Genomic DNA, 16322 nt, shown 5'->3' on the forward strand with positions numbered 1-16322 from the left:
CGATTTTGTACATATCTCAGCACATAGCGCACAAAAGACCATCTTTTTCATCGTATAAATTCAAAAACAACAACATCTGGTATCGATTAACCTATCATACACCCATTTTTGAGGTCACCCGGCCTACCACCCATCCGGACGTCTACCTCTGCGCATACTCCTTATTAAAGGCCCTCCCGATAACCATCCTCCTAACCTCACTAGTCCCCGCCCCGATCTCATAAAGCTTCGCATCCCTCACCAACCTCCCCGCGCTAATCTCGTTGATATACCCGTTTCCCCCCAAACACTGCACGGCATCCAACGCCACCTCCGTCGCTCTCTCGGCCGCGTACAAAATCGCCCCGGCACAATCCCTCGTCTCGATAATCCCCTCATCCACCGTTTTAGCGGTAGCGTAAGTATAAGCCCTCGAAGCCGCGAGTTTAGTATACATATCCGCCAGTTTACCCTGCATCAATTGAAATTCGGCTATAGGAGTACCGAATTGTTTCCTAGTATGGGTGTACGGGAGGACCAGATCCATCGCGGCCTGCATGATACCTATCGGACCTGCGGAGAGGACAAGTCTTTCCAGGTCGAGACCGGACATGAGGACTTTCACACCACCGTTTGTGGGGCCGAGTTGGTTCTCTCGGGGGATGAATACGTCTTCAAAGATGAGTTCTCCGGTGTTGGAACCTCGCATGCCGAATTTATCTAGTTTTCGAGCGCAGGAGAAGCCTTCGAAAGTTTTTTCGACAACCATGGCCGTGATGCCTTTGCTCCCAGCGCCAGGTTCGGTCTTCGCATAAACAACCACAAAGTCCGCATCAGGGCCGTTGGTAATCCACATCTTCGTGCCATTGAGTAACCACCCGCCATCGGATTTCGTAGCGGTGGTTTTCATAGAAACTACATCGGATCCAGCGGAATGTTCGGACATGGCCAGAGCACCGATTTTGGTGCCGGATATCAGACCCGGTAGGAAACGGGATTTTTGGTCGGGTGTCCCGTGGAGGGAGAGTTGGTTGACGCAGAGTTGGGAGTGGGCGGCGTAGGAGAGGCCGATGGAACCGGATGCCCGCGAGAGTTCTTCGAGGACTATGCAGTGCGCTTGGTAGCCGAGTTCCAGGCCGCCATATTCTTCTTCCGCGGTTATCCCCAGCAGTCTTTTATACGAATCAGTAAATTATTTTCGGACAATCGGGAGCGTAAAGGGAAACATACCCAGCGTCTCCCAACTTTGGCCACATATCATTAGGGAATTCGTTCTCCCTATCCGTTCTTGCGGCTACCTCTTCGGGGATCTCTCGTCCTGTGATATTCCTCGATTAACATCACCGATCGAACCCATCGAGGAGAAAAGAAAATACGCACTAGCAAACTCCTGTACCCTCTCCCTCAACTCGGCCAGATCTTCAGGAGTAGGCATCTTGAAATTGGGAGTATGTTTCGTCGATGCGTGACGAGCAGTGCACGCCGGAAGCACCGTTCTTGCAAACGAAGGAGCGCATGTCCGCTGGAGGGAGCGGAATGCCGGACGGGCGAGACGGGCGGATTTCATTGTAAAATATTAATATTCCCGTCGAGCAGAACGTGTGAGTTTACAATGCGAATCGAAGCGTGGTAATGCGATGCAGTCGACACAAGTTATATGTAAACCGGCACCGTCGACAGCACGATAACTCTGGGAATGAAGCTGGAAAAGAAGGGAAAGAAAGAAGAGATGCCCCAATTGCAACCAAGGTAAGAAATATTGGAATCCGGCATCGAGCCGCAAAATCGAGCTGAGCTACGGGGTTTGGCTGTGGGGTAACCCTGTCGCGATGACGGCTACACTCGGCACACTCCACATCCCATATGCAGCATTCCATTGGCCGTTCTCTCGAGGACTTCGACCGAAGAGCGCCTCCCAAAGAAGATGGATACATAGATCGGATCGTTCCCTCTCCTTTCTTCTCCCCATCTCATCGCCATAATATCTCTCAACCGTCGTAAGTCCAGGCGCCTCCATAAAATCGTAAGATGTACGAATGCTAAAAAGAACGAGACAATGTCCCTCCGCACGACATTCCACACCCTCTCCCGCCTCCCACGGCGCCCAATAATCCCAACCCTCCTAAAAAGAACCATATCGACCCACTCCTTCACCCATTTCGAAACCGCCGTCTCAACAATCCCATCGACAATAGACACAACTTCCCAAACCTTCAAGTCCAATGCCTCGGACATGTCAAAGCTCGTTTCCGAGCTGGATCTCCTAACCCGAAAGATCTCGGTAGGCGGTGAAGAACGGCATAGGAAGAAACATGTCGAGAGGGGGAAGATGTTGGTTAGGGAGTATGACTTCGCTTTCCTTTTTTTTTTTTTTAAAAAAAAAAATTATGGAGATAGGCTGACTGGGAATCATATTAGCACAGCCGGATATCAGCGTTACTAGACCCTGGATCTTCGTTTTTGGAGCTATCGCAGCTGGCGGGGTATAATCTATACGGAAAAGATGAAGTTCCAGCTGGAGGTATAGTAACGGGTATCGGACGAGTATCCGGGGTGGAATGCATGATCGTTGCCAATGACGCCACGTAAGACTACCTTCTTCCTCAAAAAAAAAAAAAAAAAAGAAGAAGGAGCTGAAATATATATTACAGAGTAAAGGGCGGGACATACTACCCAATCACAGTCAAAAAGCACTTGAGAGCACAAGCCATCGCTCAGGAAAACAGTACGTCAAATGAACATATCAACTGTACGGAATAAAGGTTAATATCGTCAGAACTACCATGCATCTACCTCGTCGACTCCGGCGGCGCAAACCTACCGCACCAAAAGGACGTCTTCCCGGACAAAGACCATTTCGGCCGCATCTTCTACAATCAAGCCCGAAGTACGCTCCCTTTCCAAGCCGAAGGTCTTCGTCAACTGATGCAAAATACGCAGTGTCTTCCGAGGGCATTCCCCAACTCGCCGTCGTGATGGGCCCCTGCACGGCCGGCGGGGCCTACGTCCCCGCCATGTCCGACGAATCCATCATCGTCGACAAACAAGGCCACATCTTCCTCGCCGGTCCTCCGCTCGTAAAAGCCGCGACAGGAGAAGAAGTCACACACGAAGATCTGGGCGGAGGGGTATTGCACTCCACGGTCAGCGGAGTGACAGACTACCTCGCCGTCGATGACGCACATGCGATCGTCCTCGCCAGGAGGAGTATTTCGAATCTAAACTGGCCGGTGAAGGAGAGAAGGGTCAGGGAAGTCAAAGAACCCATTTACGATCCCAAGGAGCTAGATGGGATCATGGGTACGAATCTAAGGGTACAAGTCGACGTCCGAGAAGTCATCGCACGGATAGTAGACGGCAGCGAATTTTCAGAATTCAAAGCGGGTTACGGGACAACGATGGTGACCGGGTTCGCGCACATTCACGGTTACAAAGTGGGTATCGTGGCGAACAACGGTATCATCTTTTCCGAAGCTGCGTTGAAAGGGGCGCATTTTATAGAATTATGCGCGCAGAGGAATATTCCGTTGGTTTTCTTGCAGAACGTGACGGGGTTCATGGTTGGGAGGGACGCGGAAGCCGGAGGGATTGCGAAGAACGGAGCAAAGTTGGTGACAGCTGTCAGTTGCGCGGAGGTGCCGAAGTTTACGGTGGTGATCGGGGCGAGTTACGGAGCTGGGAATTATGGAATGAACGGGAGGGCGTACGGCGCGAGGGTACCTTATTCCCCAACTTTCTTGAAAAAGAAAAGAAAAAGAAGCTAACCGAACACTAGTTTTTGTGGATGTGGCCGAATGCCAAGATAGCAGTTATGGGGGCAGAGCAATTGAGCAGCGTGATGAAGATGGTTGGGAAGGAGGACCCTGAGCTTAGGGATAGGATCGAAGCAGAGTCCGATGCCAAGTTTGCATCTGCGAGGATATGGGATGATGGGGTTATCAAGCCGGAAGATACCCGGAAAACGCTGGCGATGGGACTTCAGGCGGCGCTGGGAGGACGGGTGGACGAGAACCGGACGCGGTTCGGGGTGTTTAGGATGTAATACTATTGTACTTTATACCATATAATCTATCTATCATCCATCTCTATCTGTTCCAGTGCGAGACAGCTCGAGCAAGCTCCAAGATAGCTCCAAGCTAGTTGCCACCCCAGCTGTACAGCTACTGGCCCGAGGCTATACAGCTGGCTGTTGCCCCCTATTAGCACGGAGTAGGTAAGAGAAGCCGAATTCGAAGCAAGGAGCTGATGGGTACCCCTGATCCTCGAGACGTTTATAGTATAGCATACACGTGACCACACCATTGCCACATCGTATCGGAATCCGGTTTCCATTGCTCATGTGAAACCCTTTGCCATCTGGCATTACCTTTCTTTCAAAGCCCTCGACGGAAGAAGGATGGGGTGTTGAGCGGTCAGCCTTCCCCTGTCCTTCACGAGAGGCGGTCTCCGAAACAGACAGCAACGGCAAAGTAGGTACGAAATAGGACAGGTCGTGTGAGGCATATGTTTATGTGAATGCGAGAGGATCAGATGGATAGACCGCATGTGGATCTCCAAGCCATGTATTATATCTCACTCTATCCGTATAACAAGAGTGCCTGCGAGAGTATGCGGTGATGCAAGGGTACCATCGGAAGAGACGAACATGCAAGGCGAGCGTTGGAGTCATTCGGCCATGATTGGCAGAGATAACAACACACTAGTCCCTGTTCGGCCGGCCAGATGCAGGACAGCCTTTGGCCAAAGAGACAATCCGCCGGCCGATGCACGTAATCGAGACGACCGGTCACGCTGCCTTTCTTCTTGCTATTATGGGAAGAAGAAACACCAAGGGATAACTCGAGATGATACATAATGGTTACTCTCCCGGGGTAGTCTGGGAATGGTTGGCAAGGTCGCTGTTTGTCCGCCTTCATTCCGCCCGTTTGGTTGCTTAGCTCGTTCGTCATCCAGGCCATCCTTCCCAACCGCTTTAAATAAACCCCATCTCTCTCTCTTTTCCCCCAAAACCTCTCTTCCTCCTCTTCCTCCTTCCAAACCCTCACAAAGGCTCCCTTTAGAGAAGAAGATCATACCGAGTAACATTTGTAAAAGAAAGAAATCAAAATGAAGTTGACACAGTCCCTGATGGCCGTCCTGGCCGTGGCCACTGGCCCAGTCCTCGTCGTCGCTTCCCCAGTCGGCACGACCGTCGTTTCTCGTGCTCCTCTCCTCTCAACCCTCTCCGCCTCCGATCACGAGATCCCTGATTCCTACATCGTCGTCTTCAAGAAGGGAGTCGACTCCGAAGCCGTCGATGCCCATCAGTCCTGGATCCAGAAGACTCACGCTTCGTCCCTCAAGAAGAGAAGCCAGGTTCCTTTGGGCGGTAAACCTTCTTCCTCTTTCCTAAACACCGTCGTTGATGACGTTGAGACCGTCGTCGGCGGCTTCAAGCACTCTTTCGATATCGCCGGTGCCTTCAAGGGCTACTCCGGCTCCTTCGACGAGGACACCCTCGATCTCATCCGATCGCACCCTGACGTAAGTTAATATCATCCTCTCCCCGTCCCTTTCCTTATCTCTCTGCGATGCTCGCTCGCTGGCGACCCCCGAAAACGCCGCTAGCTTCTCCGGGATTAGCCGCGTCAAGGGGTGTGTCTCGTGAGCCCGAGCCACACCACACCACACTTCCAACGAACTCGGCTTGAAACCGCTCTTTCCAACAAAGATGAATTAACGACGCGTCTGCAGGTCGAGTACGTCGAGAAGGACTCCAAGGTCTGGATCAACAGCGACGAGCCATCCGTCGAAAAGGGCTCCCCGTGGGGTCTCGCCCGTATCTCCCACCGTGAATCCCTCAACTTTGGTAACTTCAACAAGTACCTCTACTCCACCGATGGAGGTGAAGGTGTCAACGTCTACGTCATCGACACCGGTACCAACGTCAAGCACGTTGACTTCGAGGGTCGTGCCAACTGGGGCAAGACCATCCCGGCCAATGACGAGGATCTCGACGGTAACGGCCACGGCACCCACTGCTCCGGTACCATCGCCGGAAGGAAGTACGGTGTCGCCAAGAAGGCCAGTGTCTACGCCGTCAAGGTCCTGAAGTCCAACGGATCCGGTACTATGTCCGATGTCGTCAAGGGTGTCGAATGGGCCGTCACCGACCATCTCAAGAGATCCAAGACCCAGAAGGGCTTCAAGGGCTCCGTCGCCAACATGTCCCTCGGCGGTGGCAAGTCCACAACCTTGGATTTGGCCGTCAACGCTGCCGTTGACAACGGTATCCACTTCGCCGTCGCCGCCGGTAACGACAACGCCGATGCTTGCAACTACTCCCCGGCCGCCGCCAGGAACGCCGTCACCGTCGGTGCCTCCACCCTCGCTGACGCCCGTGCCTACTTTTCCAACCACGGCAAGTGTGTCGACATCTTCGCCCCGGGTTTGAACATCCAGTCCACCTGGATCGGTTCCGAGCATGCCGTCAACACCATCTCCGGTACCTCCATGGCTTCCCCGCACATTGCCGGCCTCCTGGCCTACTTTGTATCCCTCCAACCCGCCACGGACTCTGCCTTCGCTGTTGGTGAGCTCACCCCGGCCGCCCTCAAGAAGAGCATGATCTCCATCGCCTCCCCCGGCAAGCTCCGAGACCTCCCCAAGGAGACCGTCAACGTAAGTTATCACTCTCCCTCGATGGAACGATGAAATTCGTCTAACGCTCTGTTTAGCTCCTTGCCTTCAACGGCGGTGGAAGTTCCAACCTCACCGACATCTTCGGTGACCACAACAAGCACAGAACCGACCTCTATTCCGAGGAGCCCTCCAGCAAGGTCGATATCCTCGACCGCATCGAGGAGTTCGTCGAGGAAGAAGTCAAGGCCATCTTCGACAAGGCTCGCAAGCTCCAGGCTTAAACCAACCGAGCCTCGAAACTTTTTCCTTATCTGTTTAAATTTCTCATAAAGGGAATAGCGTTAGACGGATCATCCTCTCGCTGAAACATTGGACAAAGGGTTGTTTGAATAGGAACGGCTTTCTCTTATCGGTTTTTTGTTACTCTATTATCAATGGTGTTTTATGCCCGGTTTGCACGGTAAATAATGGTGGAACGGGTTCCTTTCATGGGGTGTTTGTTCTCTTTTTCAATGCATGCATCGTTCGGTTATATCTCAAATTGTCTCTTTTTTTTGCACTTCTTGATAATGTATTATTGATACTTAGTTTATGGTAACTACTACCTCTCGGGATTGGGTGTTTGATATTTATTATTCGATACCAGGGTTAGTTTTATATCATTTATACGAGGACGTTCAGAATGGAAATAGATTTTGTTCCGTCATCCGCTTTGAAGAAATTTCGTTCGGTGGGAATTGGATTCGAGGGTAAAACACGCTACGGTTCTCTCGAAACGTGCTCCGCTCGAGGTCAACATCTTACGACATGGTGTAAATCACTCCTTCAGAAACTCCCCAACGACCCCCCCAACGTTAATCGTATCCAACAGGAAAGTATCGTGTCCGAACAAACTCACGTCCTCTCCCAACTCCACGTGAGTCACCCCTTCGTTCCCACCTTCCCTTAAAGCGTCCACGACCTCCCTCTGCTGCCACGCCGGGAACAGGATGTCCGATGCCACGCCGATGACGAGGACTTTATGGTTTTTCAGAGGTGACAGACCGGCTATCAAGTCCCGTGGCGGTCGACGGGGCGTTCCCGTCGTTGTTATTTCCGGGGATTGGGGCCCTTCTTGTTCTTCGTACGCTTCATCCGGCAAGGTGAGCGTGCAACTCCCCCCCCTCCCGCCCGCGTACCCCTCCCTCCTCGCCCTCGCCTCCCTCTGTACGTCTTCGCTCAAATCGAACAAATCCATGGCCTTGGAGATGTACAGCAGGCTGTTGGCATCGTATTCCAGACACCATTTCTCGCCCGCGTGGTCCAAATACGTTTCTATCTTGAAGTCGGGGCACAACGCCGGTGGTTTCGCGGGGTCGGCGCGGAGGCGGGAGAAGCGTTGTTCCCATTCGGGACCGGAGCGGTAGGTCACGGTGGCGATTTCGCGAGCGAGTTTCATGCCGACGTGCGGGGGGATGGAGGAGTAGTAGTGGCCGCGGGACCAGTTCGGGTCGGACATTAGGACTTTCCCTCCCCGTTAGCAAAAAGGTCGTCGGATGGGTTGCATGTAAGGAAAGTACCTTGGCGTTGAACGAATCTCATGGCGATGCTATAGGGATGACTTCTCGCGCATCCGCTGATGGAGACCACCCTTCCCACCCTTTCGGGGTACAGCACACCCGCCGCGAGGCTTTGCATGCCTCCCATGCTGCTACCTACGCTGGCGAATAACTTTTGAATCCCAAGGTGGTCGAGAAGTGCGAATTGCGCACGAACCATATCTTCCAACGTCACGATCGGGAACTTTGTAGCATACGGCACCCCCTTCCCACTGCTACCATCGGTAACGGTGGAAGGGTCGACCGAACTAGGTCCCGTGCTCCCGTAACACCCTCCGATGACATTGGTGCATATTACAAAATACTTGCTGGTGTCCAACGCCTTCCCCTCTCCGATAAACTTCTCCCACCACCCGACCGAGGGGTTCGAAGGTGTAGAATGCGCATGCGAAGATGCCGAGAGACCGGTGTGGAGGAGGATGGCGTTCGAAGCGGTGGGGTTCAGGGAGCCCCAGGTTTCGTAGGCGATCGTGTAGGTCGGGAGGGTGCCGCCCCAGTCCAGACGGAGAGGGGTGGGGGAGTGGAAGGTCTGGTGGGGGCCGGAGGTGTAGCTGGTTTGTTTTATTCATATCAGAGATCGTTGTAAGGTAAAAAGGGGGGTTGCGAGGAGATATTAGGTACCTGGGTTCCGGACCGCCGCCGCTGCTGAATTTCTTGACGGGGGTGGAGTTGTTCAGCAGGTTTGAGGTACGGGTTTCGAGGGCGTCGAGGCAGGGGAATGCCATTTGCGGGTTTGAGGATAAGGAACCGGCGGCATCTTGGGGTTTCGAGGTTGCGGTCGCGGTCGCGGTTGCGTTATGGGGGTTGGAGGAGGTGTGGAGGTTGCGAGTTACTGGTATCGTCCTCGGATGGTTTGTGAGAGGTCGTAAACTGTCAAAGGTCCGACGCCGTGAGAAGGTATTAACGGTGGTGAGGATTCGCTTCATCGTGCACGCTGGGGCATAAGTTACAACATGGGAGAAAGCGAAGACTGAGGTTTCCGGGGTTGTATAAAATAATTTACGCTGGCGGGCTTTTAGTAATCGAATTGGAATCTTGAGAAGCCGCACCGGCGAATAGCTCGACAAATTTCCCGATGCGGTTTTAGCGTCGCCGAAGGATGCAGGCTCGGGGGCGATGGCGTGATGGCTCTGAGATTTGTTTGGCGGGGTTTCGAGTCAGGTTACTTAATCGTGCATGGGTCTGGACTTCTTTCTACTTGTTTGGGGGGTATATGATATCTAATTGATACCCTACGGAGAGGAAAGTCAAGGAGGTATCCCACCGTCAATTAACGCCTTCAGATGCTCAAAAGACAATCGGGAAAACGCAAGCAAAGGGAATATCAATACAAGGTAGAAAAACAGGGGAAAGAGAAAAAGTATATATAACAAATTTCCAAAACGAGTAGACACTCCTGCCGCAAACCATAGCAGCGTAGCTTATCTTTTGCTCTCTCTATCTTGGATGAAAACCAAGTACCAAAAAGTAAGTAATAATAGTGTACTTTAAACGATCGGAGAGCTGCGTATCGACTCTCTTCCTCTTCAAGACTTTTATGCCCCTCTCCCGGTTCGTTGCCGGTGTGCGGTAGATAGCCTCTCCGAGAAGGCTGATGAGAGGGGTGGAACAAGGAAATTCGTGTAATATCTTCGTTTAAAAAAAAAAAAAGGGTCGCCGTCATGAGCAAGGACATAATGCCGACTATACTTCGTGGATTCCCATCTTCTTGAGCCTCTCCCTCTGCTTCCTCTCTTGATCCTCTCGGTAAGCCCTCATATTATCCGGCTCGCCGATATGTCGCTCCTCTTCCGGCTTCCAGGTACCTATCGCGATAACCAAATTAGCATTTCCAAGCACCCGAAAGGAGAGTTCGTGTCGGAAACGGGACGTACCCTCGAACATATGCTTCACGAAAGCCTGCGGATCATCGTCCTCACCCGCCCCGAATTGTCCAACGCCGGGACTGAAACTCGTAACGGGCAGCACGACCACATCTCCGATCTTCTTCGGATCCTTCATCCCCGTGAAATTCCTGAAATCGACCGGATTATCCTTCTGAACTGTAAAATAATTCTCGTCGTTCAGGTAATCGAATATCGTATCCGTCCAGATGGCCGGGCCGGTAAATTCGATAACCCCCTTTTGGTCCTTCTTTAGTTTCCCCTGCCTTTTCATCTCCAGCGTGTTCTCGGTTATACGCGCCACGACTTCACGGAGGACCGGATGGCCGGGTTTCGATTGAATGGTCCATTGGCAGAATTGCAGTCTTCGAGAGTAATTGTCCGCCCAGTTCTTTCCGGTAGGGTCGGCTTCGATGCCGATGACCAATCCGATCGATGCCATCCTGAAATTCGGGGGAATCCATCTCGTAGCCGGCTTCAACGCCGCAGTATCAATGTCGCTATAGATCCCCCCTCTCGCGAGCAATATCAAATATCGGAAGAAGTCGGCTTTGAGGATCGGCGACGGTAACGATGTAAACGCCTCCAGAACGTTGGGTACGGATCCGTAAAGGTGTTTGATCAAGTGTAACGCGACTTGGTCGGTTATGACCTCGTGGATGAAGTCAGGGTGGTGTTGTGTCCAACTGGCTTCCAACGGACGGTAGCCATCGCTGAATCGAGGGTTTGCGACGGTGTATTTCCATGTTTGCCAGATGAAAGCTGGGAATTTGTTCGAGACGTCGTAGGGGAATTGGTAGGCGAGCTGGTCGCGGAGGGGTTGGCCTCTGATGTTTGATGGGCGGGGCGCCGGTTTTCCGAGATGTGGGGGGTTGATTTGGGTGATTAGTTTGTCCGAGTGGTCCGATGGATCTGTCAGGATATTTAAATGTCAATGTGAATTATTCTACCGCGTGGTACCTTGGTGGTGGTGGTGGTTTGTACCTGTTGGAACGGCATCGTCGTCAACCTTCGGCCGTGGACCGCCTCTTATATGCGACCTGAACTCCTCGGACCGCTGGCTCGATGTGAAAAAGAAGACTATCAGCACAATGGCTGACAATATTATCGCCCGTTTCACGCTCAACATTTTCGACGACGCAGCTGCTGTCGCTCCCGGAGAGCCGACGGACTTTGTGGAGAAATCCAGCTTGGGGGTAATTAGAAGGCGAAGTAATCGAACAAAAGATGGAAACCGGATTGCGTGTCGTTGGGAGGGAGCAAGTGGTGGCTGAGAGTCGTGGTCGTTCTTCGTCGATTATGTAGGTTGAGGGAGCACGAGCGGATTTTATTACGGGATAGCCAGCTATCGATCAATCGAAGACCTCGAGGAAAGATGTCCTATAGCGGCGACATGAGATAACAAAGGACGGTTTAGAATTGAATTCGAAGGGTCGTCTGGACGTAATCTCTGGGATTATTCGTGCCACAGGAATTAGGAGAGAACTGCTTGGAAAAGCGAGATGCAAGTCAGAATTCTGAAGCAACAGTAAAATGCAACTGCAACTGCAACCGCAACTGCAAATGCAGCTAGGGATCGCGGAGGATTTTAAGGAGAGAAAGCAAATGAGAGGCTGGCTGGCTGCTGATTATAAGAACAGCAAAAGGCAACGTTGGCGTCACACTCACCGACAGTACTATATAAGTCGAAGTATACGAGGAAAGAAGTATATGTACAGGGAAGAGAAGAGGAGAGAAGAGAAAGAAAGATGGCGATGCAGGCAAGATGCAGGTGCCGCTGGGGGTAGCACAGGTCGGCAGCTCGAATCCGAACAGAACGCTCCTTTTCCTATTCCTGGGGCTGGCCGGCCGCTTGCTCTGTCCAAAACCAGTCGGGTGCACCGCAAATTCGCCGTGTCCAAAGGTCCCAATCCGTCGACGGTCGATCTATAGGAAGAAGAGCATCGAGGTGTTATTAATTGGAATATCTGATAGAATGGCGGTCGTGGTGGTTTTGTAAATTAAACTTCGCGGTGGTGTTTCGTTGACACCACGTTTGACGTTTGTTTTGTGAGGGCCGCCCAATATAATATAATGTATTAATCCTTCTTCCAGTGGTGACGACGCAAACGCTTAAAGTTGAGGACCCGCCGGGAGTATATTATATTACAATAAACTCAATATAAGTTGGAATAAGATACCATCATGATCGTTCGATTCTGGAAGAAAAAAAGTCCGGGCGGGTCTTAAGGGGCGAGCGCAGCCAACAATCTTCAAATCCGTGGCTCTTTTCGCGTTATACACCACCAACTCGTAAGTACTTTGTCGATACTTGTATAAGTACAGGACGTCTAATGGACAGGGGGAAGAATGTCTCAAAAACCCCAACAGGAACACCAGTCTGTACGAAAAGATATGAAGGAACGAGAATCGAATCCCCCCCCTTTCCAATCCCTTCCGTTCCAACGTGGCCTATGATGCAAGTTATCCCGAGATCTTCAATTGCTCCTTCTAGCATTACAACGATATAATGTACGATGGGAAGGAGAGGTATACAGAAAAAGAATGCTCCGTTACCAGACTTTGACAGCCCGTCCTAGCGCCTGGCAGAGCCGTTTCAGATCTTTATGGGCTAACGCCAATCATCGGCTTGTCGCCTGTGATGGGACAATAAACCTCAAACTTCGGGCTTCAGGGGCGCTGCGGTTCCACATCCCTGTCCAACTATTTTTCCACGCTCGCATGTGTCTCAAGTTCCGTCTCCGTAAATCGAGTCCAACTACCTATTACTTTGGCAGAGGACGTCATTATAATGTTGGGGATTCGATATTAAGCAAAATGCACATTTGGTCAATCGTCTTTCTACAAGCGTTAGCGGTTGATTCCGTGGAACTTGCAATGAATTGTGCAGCGTCGAACGGAAAACCGAAGCAAAACTCCAAACGCCGGGGTCCCGTGGAAGGTATCGATGCAAGTATTCACAATTGTCGATAGATATTCGCTAGATCCCGATCTATACTGCAGATATTTATCCGTGGTAGACACTGCAGACGATAATATCAGGAATCGGTATCGGATAAAATTTAAAACGCCATGAGACCAACACTCATGCTTTATTCATGCACGATTCTCGGCAGGCGCTGGGTCCTTATCTTCCACAGTGTCATGAAGTTGTTGGAATTTACCTGAAAGCAACACAACGAACCCGCGTACGATCTGGCATACGATCATGTCCCAACGTGCTGACTTTTGTTTTTTACGGTTGGGATTTACACTATTAATTACCCTTAGGTACCCGTATACTACGTAAGGTCGCCATCCCCTTTCATCTACAGACAGGAACGGCATAAACCCTGTTGGCGACTGACAACTCTGAAACGCGCCGAGTCCCCAGACCCGTACGTGGGTCCTTTTTCGGTGCCTGTGAGAGGGCGTATGGTGTTGTACGCCCGGATGGATATACAGACGTTAAGGTACCGCCGGTTGGAGTAGTTGTCGGTGGGAATCAATGTAGATACTATTCGTTTTTGGTGCGCAGCTTGTCCTGTAGAAGACATGTGAGATTAATCGGAGGGGTGAAGAGATCGCTGACTGGATATAAGAGCTGCACTTTCTGTAATGTACGATCGTCTTTTTCATGAGATTAAAGAGCAAAGGGGTGCTCAATTTTCATATCCTGAGATATCTGGAGACACATATGAATATTTGAAGCTTACGGAATCACCAATATCTAATTTCTATCAAACCCTTCCATGCTGAAGGAACCCTTGTAGCTAACACTATAGCTAAATCAAACGTCTACAAAACGTGCTAAAACGGCCAAACCTTCGTCACCAATGTCACGGTTGAACACAATTCAATCGTTGTAAAATCCTCGTCCATCGCAATTGTACGCTCCGGCATCGGTTTTTCCTTCGACAACATGATACGAAAGACCCCAATATCCGCCTTGGTGAAATCATTTCCCCCTCTTTATACCCGAGTGCGGCACAATCTATGTATTCTCATCGTCAAATTTGCGTTCGAAAGGCCTTGGTACGTTGTGCCCACCAACGAAAGTAAGTTCGCCCCGTCGGGCGCTCCCTTGCGATCGGGTTACTGTCACGCAGCTGTGTATGAGTTTAGTATCACCTCATCCGTCAAGCCTTTCTGGCGATATATGTAAAAAAGTAAAGAAACCACCCACCGTGAAAACTTTAAATTCTCAAAATACTTCATATTCAACATATTAATGTCCCGGTCCCCAAACTCACCAACTCCCATCCCATACTTCGTACACGTCAGAACCCCCATACCGTCCATAGCCACCGGTTTCTCCGACCAAGAGAGATAATCATTAACAACAAAATACTGTTTCTCACGAGGGTATTCCGTTTTAAAAGTCGTGCCCGGAGTGTTTGGTGGAGTTTTGTGATGGGGATGGACCGCCAGCCCGCGAAGACTGGGTAGGCTTTCTTTTCGCCAATGTTGTATTCGGTCACGAACCGGTAGATCCAGTCTTGGGCATTTACGAGGCGCTGATGGAGTAGGCTTTTGAAGTTGGGCCGGTGTTCCAGGCGACTATGATTTTTAAACCTTTGGAGTCTATATGTGCAGATCGGATTTTGTATTCGAGCTCAGGCCCGGTGGGAGATATATATTAATGAGACATACCAATCGACCCCTTTTCTCCCCATCCAGGGCGAACCCTACAAACTCGAAAAATGTCAACCCAGACTTCGGCGATGCAGAAGACGGAACGAGAACCAATAGAGCACAATGGATAGACCAAAAGATCTTTGCAACACTGGACGAACCCGATCTATTCAACACGACTGATATGATTCGATCACAGTAAGTGGAGGCGGTGAATCTGAGGAAGACGAGAAGTGATAGATAAGTCGAAGGGCTACATTTTTTTTCACATTTATAAATTATATTTACTAGAAAGGGGACATGCGCCACGGTGTGTGTTTAAGAAAAACCCATCTCGTGCGCTTCATCGATTCCGGTCATTTCCCATATTTCCTGCTGATGAGCCATGGGATATGGAGAAAGCGCCCCGCGACCTAGACTTTACCATTTTGATGTACAATATTAAATTTAAGAAGAAATATTTTTAATGTTTAGTATTAAATATTTGTTTTTATAAATAAATAAATATTTATATTTCTAAAAATGGACATCATGTTGATTATACAGTAGTAAAATTTTCGGATATAATTGAAAAAATAATACCCTTTTTTGATAAATATCCTATTTTAGGAACTGATGTTCAAAGGCGGCTTGTAATAAGAATAGACACAGATAAACTAGGCATGTATCTCCAAAAACAATAGCAATACGGATATCGAATACGGCTTGCGTTCCCGCCCCCGATTAAGGACCTCGGTACTTGAATAGTGTAGCAAACCCGGGTACGGGATGAACAGATGATATGCCTCTTTCTTTGTCTTGGAATCGACCGGTCTGGATATTCGAAGATCACTAAATAACCTGTAAGGCAGAATTTATATGTCACTCAGTCGGCGACGGACTCGGTCTATAAATTTACCTTCTGGAAATTCTCACTGCTTTGCAACATTTCTGACATACCGTTCAGGCTAGCCGCACTGCGGCACACCAGATCCCGCCCAACCATGACGGCATAAGGCGAACCGGACCGCCACTTCACTGCCTCCAGTCACAGCGACCAATTCTACCCGGAATAGCATCTCCACTAGCCCAATAAGCTTATGTGAGTACTCAAGAAGAAGATGAGCCCCAACGCAACATCCAGGCCAACCTTTGTTGCAAAACACAGCCTTGGCACTATTTTGCAGGAGGTTCCGCAAGCAGCTGTGATGCAGGGCCATTGCCGCTGTCTTTCGACCCCCAAGCGAGGAAGCTAAACAAACATGATATATGCCCGGAGGTTTCCCTATGCAGAGGCGTGCTTGGCTTCCATTTTGGCATCTTTCGCAGAGTTGAGGCTGTGGTCGTTTGCGTCCGGTTCGTCCTGAGACCAGTTCAGCCGGGCCTGCGTGCCAGGATAGCTTATTTTGGGGTGCAACCAAGCCCGCGTGGGTCTCGTCTGTGCTTGCAGCTGGGAAACCTGAGCGGTTTGCAATTGCGGGAAGACCACATCTTTCTTCACCGAAGAATCGAATCTCCATCCTTCCATAGATTAAGCACCTCTTGCCGATACACTAGCTGACCTCCCTGCGAGCCTGCACGGTCAACCCTATTTGTCGGTGAGTTTCATTCCAGGCCAGCCTTTTTATTACGTGTTTGCTCTAATCGT

At 50.5% G+C, this 16322-nt stretch overlaps 5 protein-coding genes across 5 annotated transcripts; 2 read left to right on the top strand and 3 right to left on the bottom strand.

Annotated features, from left to right (window-relative positions):
• Positions 1-142: 142 nt before the first annotated feature.
• Positions 143-1546, bottom strand: DFL_006867 (uncharacterized protein; the record flags this gene model as incomplete). Its single annotated transcript, XM_067636358.1, has 3 exons — positions 143-1151; positions 1210-1297; positions 1360-1546. The coding sequence occupies 3 exons, from the start codon at positions 1544-1546 to the stop codon at positions 143-145; spliced, it is 1284 nt and encodes a 427-aa protein (XP_067487984.1).
• A 666-nt stretch (positions 1547-2212) lies between these two features.
• On the top strand, positions 2213-4021 carry DFL_006868 (uncharacterized protein; the record flags this gene model as incomplete). The annotated part of the gene is made up of 6 exons (XM_067636359.1): positions 2213-2322; positions 2403-2564; positions 2631-2704; positions 2756-2866; positions 2920-3695; positions 3755-4021. The coding sequence occupies 6 exons, from the start codon at positions 2213-2215 to the stop codon at positions 4019-4021; spliced, it is 1500 nt and encodes a 499-aa protein (XP_067487985.1).
• A 1064-nt stretch (positions 4022-5085) lies between these two features.
• Positions 5086-6881, top strand: DFL_006869 (uncharacterized protein; the record flags this gene model as incomplete). The annotated part of the gene is made up of 3 exons (XM_067636360.1): positions 5086-5502; positions 5713-6639; positions 6696-6881. The coding sequence occupies 3 exons, from the start codon at positions 5086-5088 to the stop codon at positions 6879-6881; spliced, it is 1530 nt and encodes a 509-aa protein (XP_067487986.1).
• Positions 6882-7417: 536 nt separating this feature from the next.
• On the bottom strand, positions 7418-9124 carry DFL_006870 (uncharacterized protein; the record flags this gene model as incomplete). The annotated part of the gene is made up of 3 exons (XM_067636362.1): positions 7418-8103; positions 8160-8749; positions 8820-9124. The coding sequence occupies 3 exons, from the start codon at positions 9122-9124 to the stop codon at positions 7418-7420; spliced, it is 1581 nt and encodes a 526-aa protein (XP_067487987.1).
• Positions 9125-9881: 757 nt separating this feature from the next.
• DFL_006871 (uncharacterized protein) lies at positions 9882-11210 on the bottom strand (the record flags this gene model as incomplete). Its single annotated transcript, XM_067636363.1, has 3 exons — positions 9882-10003; positions 10073-10993; positions 11066-11210. The coding sequence occupies 3 exons, from the start codon at positions 11208-11210 to the stop codon at positions 9882-9884; spliced, it is 1188 nt and encodes a 395-aa protein (XP_067487988.1).
• Positions 11211-16322: the final 5112 nt, after the last annotated feature.

The sequence above is a fragment of the Arthrobotrys flagrans genome (genome assembly GCF_004000055.1).
Source record: "Arthrobotrys flagrans strain CBS H-5679 chromosome Unknown unitig_8, whole genome shotgun sequence".
Classification (NCBI taxonomy): Eukaryota; Fungi; Ascomycota; class Orbiliomycetes; order Orbiliales; family Orbiliaceae; genus Arthrobotrys; species Arthrobotrys flagrans.